This window comes from Ursus arctos, unplaced genomic scaffold, assembly GCF_023065955.2.
Source record: "Ursus arctos isolate Adak ecotype North America unplaced genomic scaffold, UrsArc2.0 scaffold_12, whole genome shotgun sequence".
NCBI lineage: Eukaryota > Metazoa > Chordata > Mammalia > Carnivora > Ursidae > Ursus > Ursus arctos.
In genome coordinates, this window is record NW_026622786.1 from 63,705,900 (window position 1) to 63,719,191 (window position 13,292).

Below are 13,292 nucleotides of genomic sequence, written 5' to 3' on the forward strand. Positions count from 1 at the left end.
GTGGTTTGAGAAACATTTCGCTTCGCATTAGATGGAATGACAGAAATCAGTTGTAAATGGTAGGCAGTATAACAGATGTGATGACAGTGTCTAGGATGTTGTCCTGTGACCATTTAATATGCAGATCAGAGAGGATTCAAGACTTTCTACTATATCTAAAACAGTCTCTTTGCTGTTACAAAATTATCCGCAAAATTATCAGCTAAGTGTTGTACTTAAAATATTTTCGCTTTGATGTAGCATTTCAGAATTTATGCAGACAGTAAAGTAGAACAAATTTTATTTTTTTAATGTTTAATAGGAACCTGCCCCCAAAGTACCCCTCAATTTTTCAGTACTTACTCACGAAGGCAGGGATTTCTGTCTTGTTCACTTCCATATCCTAGTTGTCTTGAATCAGGCACACAGAAGGTGAATATTTGTTGAGTTAATACATTTGTATAGTCTTTCTATCCTAAATATAAGGATATTAAAATAGAAAAAATTTTTATGTTGTTGTTAAATGTTACACTAATAGGAAAAACAGGAAGAAAGTGAGCTTCGTTCTCTGCCACCTCCTACCCCTGCCCACTTGGCTGCTTTAAGTGTTGCAGTTATTGAATTAGCAAAAGAACACGGAATAACAGATGATGACCTCAGAGTCCGTCAGGAAATTGTGGAGGAAATGTCAAAGGTTATAACCACATTTTTACCAGGTACAAATACACTTTATGCTTAATTTTTTAAATTATACAACTCTTCCCCTTGCTTCCTGTTGAACTTAGTGTAAATTTCTTAATGTTTTCCTTTTTCTTTGTTTCTCTATCTTAAAAGCTGATGAATTTAATTATTTTATAAGTGATTTTTTTTGGGAAATATTTCAGGGAAGGAAAATGGGGAGTTATGATATAGCGTAATTTTTGTAATGAGAAAAAGATTTTTAAAATGCAGGAAAATTTCTTAAAGGACATATATTTAATATTTTTTCAGTATCTTTGACTTCTGAATGGATGTTTTAGTTATATTATTTTCAGTATATACATTCCAGCTAGTCACTGAATAGGATTCCTATTGGCCTGATAGTGGGGAAAATTTTATTTATTTAAGTGGGGTCATTAGAAGTAAAATTTGCACTTTTATTTGTTTTTGACTCTGCTCTTTCTTTATAGAAAGTTTATGTTTTTGGTGTAAGCGGGAGTTGTGCCAGGTTTATTGTAGACATTTATGTAAAGATTATATTTGCTTAGCCCTTCCTATTTTTTTTTGCATTAATATTGAATTTAAATACATGTCTGTTAAATAAGGCTTATTTCTGACCACCAAAGGGATATTGAGCAGTTGACAAATTATAGTTTTATATAGAGCCATTGTGAGATTTATAGGAAAGAATGTAAAATTGAAATTTAAAAATGGAAACATTTTCATTTCTCTTTATTATTTCTGTAATTGGTTTTCTATAAAAAAAAATTGAATACTAATTTAAATTATATACAGAAATAATTTACTATTGGGGCACCTGACTGGCTCAGTTGGAAGAACGTGTGACTCTTGATCTTGGGGTTGTGGGTTAGAGCCCCATGTGGGGTATAGAGATTACTTAAAAAACTTAAAAACAAAAAAAGATGCTTTAAAAAAAAGAAATAATTTACTATTTTAAGAATAGAAATGAAATTTTTATGATTTTACTGACTTTCAGTCATTCTGTGAACTTGAAAAGTAGACTTTTATATATACGAATGAGTATGAACTCACATTTTCTAAGAAACTGCACCTGCCTGCCTGAACAATTCCAATCATGTTGTTTTTCAACTTGTCCTCTGGTGATATATATATATATATAAAACATATTCTAGTCATTCCTAAATGAACTATTCTAAAATTTTGTTTAAACACTGGACTTTTATAAGTAATTTCTTCCTTTCTTGTCCCTGAATCCCGAAACTGAGAAACATTTTTATTATTTTGTTAGATCAGGTAGGAAGGATGTTATTCTTCTGTAAATGTTGTAACTAGAACTGGAAGACACAGAATTAAAATATATGCATTTTTCCTACCATTGTTTTTTAAATTTTCCCCTGTTTGCACTCTGTTTCATGCTTTGATATTTTTTCCTTTATTTCCAGAGTGTTCACTTAGGTTGTATGGCTCATCTCTGACTAAGTTTGCTCTGAAAAATAGTGATGTTAATATAGATATAAAATTTCCTCCCAGGGTAAGTAATATGAAAAACCTTTTTCTGTGTGATTCTTAACTTGTACTGGTATTTTTTTTAAATTGATTATCTTTTTAGAGAATGTGTAGGGGACTGTAAAACTCTGGTTTGTAGACTGTTACTATTATATTTAAAGGTTGCTTTTGGAAACTATTAGGTGTTATACATAAGTGGAATAAAGAAATAAAGGAGAGGAAAAAGAAAGAGGAATGCAGTAAAAAACAAAGGAAAATGCTTATACATGTTTGATTATGTTGAATAGTTATTTCTTGTAGTAAGCAGTATAGAAAGTGAAAAAAAAAAAAGCTTTGAAATCAAACATCTGTGTTCAAATCTTGGCTGCAATGAGGAAGTTACTGGACCTTTCTGAGACTTGGTTTTTTAATTTCCAAAACATGGATAATAACTTTATATTACATGAGATGCTGTATATACCATTTTTGGGTAGTGTGTCTGGTACATTGTGGGTACTTTTTAAATAAGTAGTAACTTGCACTGCTAACATTACTTATTTATTGACCTATAAAACATTTTATATGATCAGTTGCCATGTGTTATTGAGTTTTTTTGAATAATTTTAATACTCAGAGCAGTTCGATTTAGGTGAAAATTTGATGTTTTAATTTCTCATCTGATATCATTTACTTGCAGTTAGCATATAATTATTAAATACTTTAAAACAGCAGCAAAGTACATATTAAACTAAGTATTTGACAAGCTTGTGAAGTAGTGTTTAATCTAAGCCTTCTGACCATGCTGCCAGTATCAGTATCTCTTAAATTTCCTATCTCATCAACTTCTCTTTAACAGTTATTTGGTAAACTTTCTTTTCCATTCATTTTGCTGTGAAATTCCAGAATCTTTTCTCATACTAATAACTACTAATTCTAGGAATATTGCTGGAATAATAGCACTACATTATTAGATTCTACTTCTGTGAATAAGATTTGTTAACATAAAAGTAAAACTCTAATCTTTTTTCATTATTTTAAGATACAGAGCATGATTTTATTTAAATATTTAGTGAAATTGAATTCTCTCTAAAATATGCAACTTGAACTATGAAAGTAGTATATTGATTTAATTTGAAATCTTTTAGATGAATCATCCAGATCTTCTGATACAAGTGCTTGGGATTTTAAAGAAAAGTGGTGAGTTTCTTTTTTAATTTGTCTTTCTAAAGAAAATTCTTTAAGGGTGCATGCAATGTGTTGTTTATATATGGCTGACCAAGTTAAACTAACACTCATAGCATATATGAGTCATTATATTACATATACTTATGTATTTGTTGAATAGGTGTGCTACAAAAGTATATGTAATTAGATCAAAAGTATATTTAAAGTTGATATCTAAAAAAGTACTGCCTTTTGGGTAATTTAAAAATGTTAGCTTTGAATATTATGGGCATTCCTTGTGTAAAAAGACAGAAAACCTATAATCATTAGGAGGTCATTTGATGAAGGATGATTTAGGGAGAAACTTGGGGAAAAACGTCTGCATGCATTGAGTATTTTTTTCCCCACTTAATATTAAACTAATCTAATCATTTATTTTTCATCAATCAAATCATACCTATTAAAAGTTTTTCAAATCTGCCTTGTCTGTTTGGATTGCTTCTGGTGTAAAATGGACATTCATATAGGTAAAAATACTTCTTAAAATAAATTTTTTTTAAAATTACAGAGTCTTAAACCAGGCCCTAGGTCATGTAGTACAATATGGAATATTATTTTCTTGTTTTTTATTTACTGCTTTTCTTGTTAAAAGTAAAAAATTAAGAGCTCAGGATCTAGAGCCAGACTTTCTGGGCTCAGATTTTGGTTCTGCCATTTATTGGTTGTATCCTTTGACAAATTATTGAAGTATTAATGTTTCAGTTTTCTCATCTGTAAAATAGCTATGTATGTATATGTGTATTTATATTACCTTTTGATAAGATTGTTGTGAGAATGAAATGGACTAAGCCACAGCTTAGACGTGCTTAGTTTACAGTAACTTCTTACTAAAGTCTTGCTGCTGTGATTATTACTGTTGTCATCTTAAATTTTCTGAATCATAAGTACCTCGCAAAAATATTTGCAGTTTGTCTTAAAAGAGATAGCTTATTGACCTTAGCCTTATCCTGTCATAGACTTCATAGTTCTAAACTTACTTTCTCTCTCTCTCTTTCCCTGTCAGTTTTTGATTATTTGTCAGCTTCTTGTTCTCCATTTTCCTTAGTTTAGTTTTTTTTTTTTTTTTAAGATTTTATTTATTTATTTGACAGAGAGGGACACAGTGAGAGAGGGAACACAAGCAGGTGGAATGGGAGAGGGAGAAGGGTTCGATCCCAGGACCTGGGGATCATCGTCTGAGACGAAGGCATATGCCCAATGACTGAGCCACACAGGCGCCCCTCCTTAGTTTTTAAGAGAATAATTTGGTCCAGTTAATCTTGTAAAGGGATTTTAGTATCGTTTTTCTTTCTTAATAAATATTTGTTTCTTATTGCACAAAAACTCTAAAACATATTACAGAAAAGAAGTAGACATAGAGCTTTTACTTCTTTAGAATCAGTAGACAGTATCAACCTAGTAAACATATTTTATTATTTTATTTTATTTTATTTATTTTTAAAAGATTTTATTTATTTGTCAGAGAGAGAGAGATTGAGAGAGAGCACAAGCAGTGGGTGTGGCAGGCAGAGGGAGAAGCAGGCTCCCTACTGAGCAAGGAGCTGGATGTGAGATGCAATCCCAGGACTCTGGGATCATGACCTGAGCCGAAGGCAGACGCTTAATTGACTGAGCCACCCAGGCATCATGCAAATGTATTTTAAATATATGACTAGATCATCTTAAGTCACATAACATAGCCTTACAAAATTCAGTTTGGTTAAAAAATTAATGCCTTTTTTCTTTTAAAAAAATTTTTAGTTCATTTTTTAATTTAAATTCAATTAATTAACATACAGTGTATTAGTTTCAGAGGTAGAGTTCAGTGATTCATCAGTCTCATACAATACCCAGTGCTCATTACATCATGTGTGCTCCTTAAGATGTCCATCGACAGATGAATGGATAAAGAAGATGTGTATATATATATATATGTACAGTGGAATACTACCTAGCCACCTTTATGCCTCCGTTGTACTCCTTTAAGACTTCTATCCTGTCATCTACAGGATTGATTTGTTTATATTTCCAAACCCTTAATTGAGCTCTTTGTTTCTTATTCATTGTCATATCCACCACGCGTAAAGCAATTCCTAGCATATAAGTCTCCAGCACATGATTTTTTAATAAATTAATAATTCCAGCAAGTACTACTAAAAGCTATTCTTTAAACCTCAAATGAAATGGTAAAAATACCTATTTTTATTAGACTAAACATTTATGACATGGGGCCTATGTGGGCAATGTAGAGAAAGACTTTATAGTGGAAGTGTGCTTTACCTTCTTCCTTAAGAGCTTTGATTTGGCAGACTCTTCATATATTAACAGGAAATGGGGCCAGTACAGTTAGCCTTTTACTTGCATGGATAATTTAAAAGAACTAAACTGTCAGAGAATTGTAGATGCTCATTTCATGACTTTTTCAGAAATAAAAGTAAGTGGTGTTTGTTGTTTGCCTTATTTTTGAAGGTTATTTAATAACTGACTAGATTATATACTTACTAGGAAATATTCAAACTTTTAGAGATGTTAAGTCCTTTCTGATGTATAATTTTGGACTCTGCCTGTGATTTGTGATATATAGCAAATGACACCAAGAGAAGTAAGAGATGCTGTTAGGTTGATCCTCTTAGTGAGAAGTGTGTATTATCACAGAAGCAATGCGAGTGATTTTTAGAAGGATACTATTGCTCAATGTTTACCATAGAGTAAATATTTGAGAGATGTTGACATTGTCTTACTTGGTTTATTTTTTTTTCCTTATTAGTATTATATATAGATGTGGAATCTGATTTTCACGCCAAAGTTCCTGTTGTGGTCTGCAAAGATCGGAAAAGGTTGGTAATAACGAATAGAAAATATTTTTTGAAATAGCAACAATAATCAAGTATGCGATGAACATTTACAAGACAAAATTTTGTTTTAGATTTCTCTTTCGATAAATATAACTAAGTTAGTTTTTATTTATTAAGAATAAAAGCTTACTAAAAGCATGTGAACAAGAAATAGAATTACCAGTTAAAAACAAAACACATTAAGGCAAAACTTTTCATTTTTTTTTTTTTTCTCAAGTTCATTCACCCAACAGTATTGAACATTTACTATATATTAGGTACTCCTTTGCTTTAGGGATACAAAAATAAATAAGAAATAGCTACTCTTCTCAAGGAGCTCACAGTTTTTTAGAATGTAGTTTTTAGTTCACTGATTTGAATGAGTCAGTGAAGACTAATCTTGCCTTTCTGGTCAGATGTCTACAGGATTGGGAGAGAAATGTGCCTGTGAAAAAGGAAACTGAAATAATCCTATTTGAGATCAATGTGGGAGACATGGAAACAATACGAAAATAATTAAGTGTTCTTTTACCGAGTACTAACCTATATATCTTAAATTTTAAGAGTACTGTTTTTTTTTTTTTTTTAAAGATTTTATTTATTTATTTGACAGAGATAGAGACAGCCAGCGAGAGAGGGAACACAAGCAGGGGGAGTGGGAGAGGAAGAAGCAGGCTCATAACAGAGGAGCCTGATGTGGGGCTCGATCCCATAACGCTGGGATCACGCCCTGAGCCGAAGGCAGACGCTTAACCGCTATGCCACCCAGGCGCCCCAAGAGTACTGTATTTTCTTATTCAAAGTTAGAAGGATCTGTCGAGTTCTAATTCAACTTCATTGTTTTCTAATTAGAAAATTGAGACCTGGAGGAATTAAATGATTTGATCAAATTCACATCATTTAGAGTAAAATCAGAATTGGAATGGAAGTAGTCTGATGTCTAGTGTTTTCTATTTTTTTGTTTTGTAATCACATTGTATCAAATTGCCTCTTTGTGGAACCTCAGATACATTCTTCTCCCTGCCACCAAAGTATCTCTACTATAATTCTGTCACCCCTTTAAGGTAGCTCCTCTTTTTATTTACACATAAGCATTACCTGTGGGTTAATACATACATCCTTTCTAATCTGAAAGTAGCAATAAAATCATGAAAGCTTGGATAGGAAAAATTAGAGTCAAGAAGTATAGCTAGTCAGTTCATCATTTCATTTTTTCTTTTTATCCTGTGCAAAGCAAAAAGAATGAACTGGGAAGATAACGTTGCACCACTTGACATCGATGAGATCAATGTTTTTGATGTAAAACAAATTTTGCAATTTTTGATGAATTTAAACACTAAATACGGTTGAAATTTATTTGTGAAGTACAAATGAGTATTTAAAACATTTTTATTTTATTATTTTTTAAAGATTTTATTTATTTGACAGAAAGCAAGAGAGGGAACACAAACGGGGAGCAGGAGAGGGAGAAGCAGGAATCCCGCTGAGCAGGGAGCCCGATGTGGGGCTCAATTCCAGGACCCTGGGATCATGACCTGAGCCGAAGGCAGATGCTTAATGACTGATCCACCTAGGCGCCCCTAAAACATCTTTATATGGAACTCTAGTGATGGAAATGTTTTATAGTTTTCAGTTAGCTCTCAGTTTATTAAAATTCTTATTTTTATTATGACTTCCTAGATATTAAAATGTGACTAAGACAAACCATGAGAGACTCTGGACTCTGGGAACCAAACTGAGGGTTACGGAGGGGAGGGGGGTGGGGGGATGGGGTAACCAGATGTTGGGTATTAAGGAGGGCACGTGTGGTGATGAGCACTGAGTGTTATACACAACTAATGAATCATTGAACAGTACATCAAAAACTAATGTACTACGTGCTGGCTAATTGAACATAATAATAAATGCAAAAAAAATTACGGTGACTAGAAAGGATAGCCATAGGATTTGGAATATTCTGGTTTTTAAGGTATTAATACAGTGAAATTTGTTTCTTTCTCATTCACAGTGGTTTGCTTTGTAGAGTGAGTGCAGGAAATGATATGGCATGCCTCACTACTGATTTACTTGCTGCTCTTGGCAAGCTGGAACCTGTCTTTACTCCCTTGGTGTTAGCCTTTCGCTACTGGGCTAAGGTAAGCGGAACAGGAGAAATAAGTACCTGTCTTTAAGGTAACTCAGGTTTTGTCCTACACTAACATGTAACATAAATCTTAATATTTGGGGATAAAACAGTTATCTGTGCTACACAGAAAGTGATGTGGCAGGTTCTGATTATGGACGTGAAAATAAAATAGTCTAACAGACATAGATTAATTTGCTTTGTTATTCTCCTTTTATGTAGTACAGAAATGTTCTCTTTCACATCGTAAGTGAGGCTCAAGTTTTCACTCTTAATGTGAATGAAAAGTTGTAAGGTGTAAGTTAATGCTTAGGTTTGCAAGGTTTTTTTTTGTTAGCATCTTTTTTTCCCATCTCTGTTTTAGAACATTTTTCTCTTCCGAATTATTGATAACCTACAGCACTCTCTGATTGTGTAACTGCTGAGAATCAGTTGTTTCCTAAATTAGAATTAATTATTAAAGGCTGTGGTTCCCTTTGTAGTCATTTATTTGGTATGGAGGTAAGGAGGAGTAATAAAGTAATTACCGTTACCAGTCCAAATGACTAGAGAGAGTATAGCTTTTCTGTGTATGTTCTTATCAGTATAGTACTCATGCCTTGTTATATTAGTGATGAGCAAGGATTAAGGGGTTAGTGGTGAAATGATAAATGAAAGCAAAAACTGCTAGAGAATTGTTTTTGGAATTTTTTGTTTGGGCTCTGATATGAGGATTGAACTCAGAGTTGGGGCAGACCCCAGCTTGGTTGGTTGAGTAAGGAACAGCTTGAAAAGTAACAGAGATCCTAAGGTTGGTGCTTCTTCAACTCAAGGCCTTTGTATTTGCTGTTCCCTTCATCTAGAATGTTCTTACCCCCACATTTCCAGCATGATCACTTTTTTACTTTTTTTGTTTGTGCTCAAATTTCACCTTGTCAGAGTTCCGTGAATCACCTTATATAAAATAGCATTGCCTCCATCTTTCTCCTTTTACCGTGCTTTATTTTTTCATAGCACTTGCCATACATATATTTATTTGTTTGTGATCTGTTTTCTTCCATGAAAATTGTGAACTTGGTGAGGAAAACTCTCTTATTATTCACTTATGGTCCCAGTGCTTCTTATTTTACTGTGCCAGCAGTTAGTATGCATTTAGTAAGTATTTATTGAATACATGCACGGCCCACTTTCTTCAGAAAGGGGATTTTTAACCCTTGGAAGTGACTTGGAGCACTGAACCATACTGAGGGAGAGTGAGTACCTCTCTTTGTTTATTTCATTATCCCTTGTGCCTAACGTTCTATAGAAATTTAGTGCTGTGAGACACATGAAAAAGTTTTCAAAATCATTAGCCATCAGGGAAATTCAAATCCAAACCACATTGAGATACCGCCTTATGCCAGTTAGAATGGCAAAAATTGACAAGGCAAGAAACAACAAATGTTGGAGAGGATGTGGAGAAAGGGGAACCCTCTTACACTGTTGGTGGGAATGCAAGTTGGTACAGCCACTTTGGAAAACAGTGTGGAGGTCCCTCAAAAAGTTAAAAATAGAGCTGCCCTATGACCCAGGAATTGCACTATTGGGTATTTACCCCAAAGATACAGACGTAGTGAAGAGAAGGGCCATTTGCACCCCAATGTTCATAGCAGCATTGTCCACAATAGCTAAATTGTGAAAGGAGCCGAGATGCCCTTCAACAGACGAATGGATAAAGGAGATGTGGTCCATATATACGATGGAATATTACTCAGCCATCAGAAAGAACAATTACCCAACATTTGCAGCAACATGCATGGGAGTGGAGGAGATTATGCTAAGTGAAATAAGTCAAGCAGAGAAAGACAATTATCATATGGTTTCACTCATTTATGGAACATAAGAAATAGCAGGGAGATCGGTAGGAGAAGGAAGGGAAGAATGAAGGGGGGTAAACAGAAGGGGGAATGAACCACGAGAGACTATGGAGTCTGGGAAACAAACTGAGAGCTTCAGAGAGGGAGAGGGGTGGGGGATTGGGATAGGCCGGTGATGGGTATTAAGGAGGGCACGTATTGCATGGAGCACTGGGTGTTATACGCAAACAATGAATCATGGAACACTACATCAAAAACTAAGGATGTACTGTATGGTAACATAACATAATAAAAAATTTAAAAAAAATTTAGTGCTATGAGATGGAATAAACCAATTCCAACTCTAGTTTTTATAAGTATTTATGTGATTTTGAACAAGACATTTCACTTGAGCCTCAATTTTTCCATCTGGAGAGATTATGTCAAAGGTGATATGAGATAATGCATAAGAATGTACTTTGAACTCTAAAATGCTACACAATTGTTTTAATTGGCAACTGAGATTATTAAAACAATAGTAAGTCTACAGGAATAAGAACTGGTGCAAAAACTCTAACCAGGGTTTCTCAGAGTGTGGGATGAGACATGAAATGAGCTATGAGCATGAAACATAGCTGTCATTCAGGAAACTCAGCTCTGGGGAGGTTTTTGGTTTCATAAGGGATGAAAGACTAAACAGTTGCCCCTTGGATGGTATTTCTTAATTATGCCCTAATTTTCTAGTTATCATAAAATAGTATCAGTTTTCACAGACATTCTTTTATTCAAGTAGGTAAACTGTTAGAATAATATAAATCAAATAAGTTATTTTCATTTGGGAAAAAAAATGTGGTCTATTAACTTGCTTTCTTAAAGTGGCTCTTGGAAAAGAGTGCTCAAACTTATATGGACTCTAAACATGCCAGTAAGGACACTAAACATGCATACAAAGCTAGTTGCAGAGTAGTTCTTTTCTATTTCCTACAGAACAGTGTATCTGATTTTTGGCAGTTGTATTAGTTGCAAAGAGCTTTTTTTATGTTTTTTTCCCTGAGTTTATTGTAAGAAACCTAGAAATAATTCCTGGTATATTTTTCCTCTCAAAGATTTTTTTTTTAAACAGCTTTATTTATCTTGAAGTTCTAAGCCACATTGCACATCTTGTAATAAAGCACAGATTTTCCACAATTTGAGGCCTTAGAAAAATTCTAGTATATGAATATAATTTATTCTTGTAACTGATGTAATAAAATTGCTGTTAACTATTCTCTGGTTGTCTCCTCCTCTTAAGTAGCTATATTTTTAGCATTTCAGTAATAGGAAATGGTTTTTTAGTAAAGCCTCTTAAAACACTTTAGCCTTATCAGTCTCTCATAGGTTTCCTGACTGAGAGCCACTTTTTGTGGTTAACATAAGAATTAATTTTAGCAGTATTTGACATCTGAAAGAGATCCCTGGAGATAGCTACATGCAAAAAAAACTGGACCACTCTCTTACACCATATACAAAAATAAACTCAAAATGGATTAAAGACTGGGGCGCCTGGGTGGCTCAGTCGATTAAGTGTCTGCCTTTCGCTCAGGTCATGATCCCAGGGTCCTGGGATTGAGACCCGCATCAGACTCCCTTCTCCGCGGAGAGCCTGCTTCTCCCTCTCCCTGCCTCTCTGCATGCTAGTGCACATGCGTGCCCTCTCTGTCAAATAAATAAATAAGATCTTTAAAAAAATGGATTAAAGACCTAAATGTGAGACCTGAAACCATAAAACTCTTAGAAGAAAACATAGGCAGTAATCTCTTTGACTTTGGCCTTAGCAACCTTTTTCTAGATGTGTCTTCTCAGGCAAGGGAAACAAAAACAAACTAAACTGTTGAGACTATGTCAAAATAAAAAGTTTTCATTCAGTGAAGGAGACCATCGAAAAAACCAAAAAGGCCACCTTACTGAATGGGAGAAGATATTTGTAAATGACATATTCGGTAAGTGCATAATATCCAGAATATATAAAGAACTTCTACAGCTCAACACCAAAACACCAAATAATCTGATTAATAATGGGCAGAGGACCTGAATAGACATTTTCCAAAGAAGACCTATAGATGGCCAGCAGGGCCAACAGACAGATGAAAAGATGTTCAACATCACTAATGAGGGAAATGCACATAAAAATCACAATGAGATAGCACCTTACACCTAGTCAGAATGGCTAGTATCAAAAAGATAAGAAATAACAGGTGTTGGTGAGGATGTGGAATAAAAGGAACCCTCTTATTAGTAGGAATGTAAATTGATGCAGTCACTGTGGAAAATAGTATGGAGGTTCCTCAAGAAATTAATATTAGAAATAACATTTGATTCAGTAATTCCACTACTGGGTATTTACCCAAAGACAAAACTATTTTGAAAAGATATATGCGTCACTATGTTTATGCAGCATTATTTACAATAGTCAAGATACGGAAATGACCCAAGTGTCCATTGATAGATACGTGGATAAAGAAGGTTGTGTGTGTGTGTGTGTGTGTGTGTGTGTGTGTGTGTGTATGTGTCCCTCTCTAGAGATCTTGCTATTTGCGAGAACATGGGTGGACATAGAGGGTGTTATGCTAAGTGAAATAAGTTAGAGAAAGACAAACACAATATGATTTCACTTATGTGGAATCTAAAAAACAAAAAAGCAGAAACAGACTCACAAATACAGAGAAGAAACTGGTGGTTGCCAGAGGAGAGGAGGTTAGGGTGATGGGCAAAATGGGTGAAGACAAGTGGGAGGTACAGGTTTCTGGTATGGAATGAATAAGTTACATGGGTGAAAGGTATAGCATAGGGAATATAGTCAATGATATTATTATAGTGTTGGTGGTAACGGATGGTAGGTGTACTTTTGAGCACAGCATGACGTATAGAGTTGTTGAATCATTATGTTGTATACGTGAAACTAATGTAATGTTGTATGCCTATTATACTTCAATTTAAGAAGTTATTAAGAAAAAAAAAGTTCTGAGGACCAACTGACAGGTAATAAAAAAAAAATCTCATACAAAGAAAAAAAGAGATCCTTGGGTTTTTTAATTTTTATTTTTTATTGTACGTATAAATACAACTTGGGATGCCTCGGTGGCTCAGTTGGTTAAGCGTCTGCCTTTGGCTCAGGTCATGATCCCAGGATCCTGG

At 34.1% G+C, this 13,292-nt stretch overlaps 1 protein-coding gene across 26 annotated transcripts in view; it reads left to right on the forward strand.

Annotated features, from left to right (window-relative positions):
- The window catches only part of TUT4 (terminal uridylyl transferase 4), a 188,275-nt gene that overhangs the window by 125,809 nt on the left and 49,174 nt on the right, over window positions 1-13,292 (forward strand). For all 26 annotated transcript variants that reach the window (XM_044383873.3, XM_057310787.1, XM_044383864.3 and 23 more), the window contains 5 exons: window positions 518-695; window positions 2,103-2,191; window positions 3,291-3,342; window positions 6,116-6,185; window positions 8,191-8,317. In XM_044383873.3, the coding sequence (XP_044239808.1) occupies window positions 518-695; window positions 2,103-2,191; window positions 3,291-3,342; window positions 6,116-6,185; window positions 8,191-8,317 (516 nt within the window). The remainder of the gene's footprint in view (window positions 1-517; window positions 696-2,102; window positions 2,192-3,290; window positions 3,343-6,115; window positions 6,186-8,190; window positions 8,318-13,292) is intronic.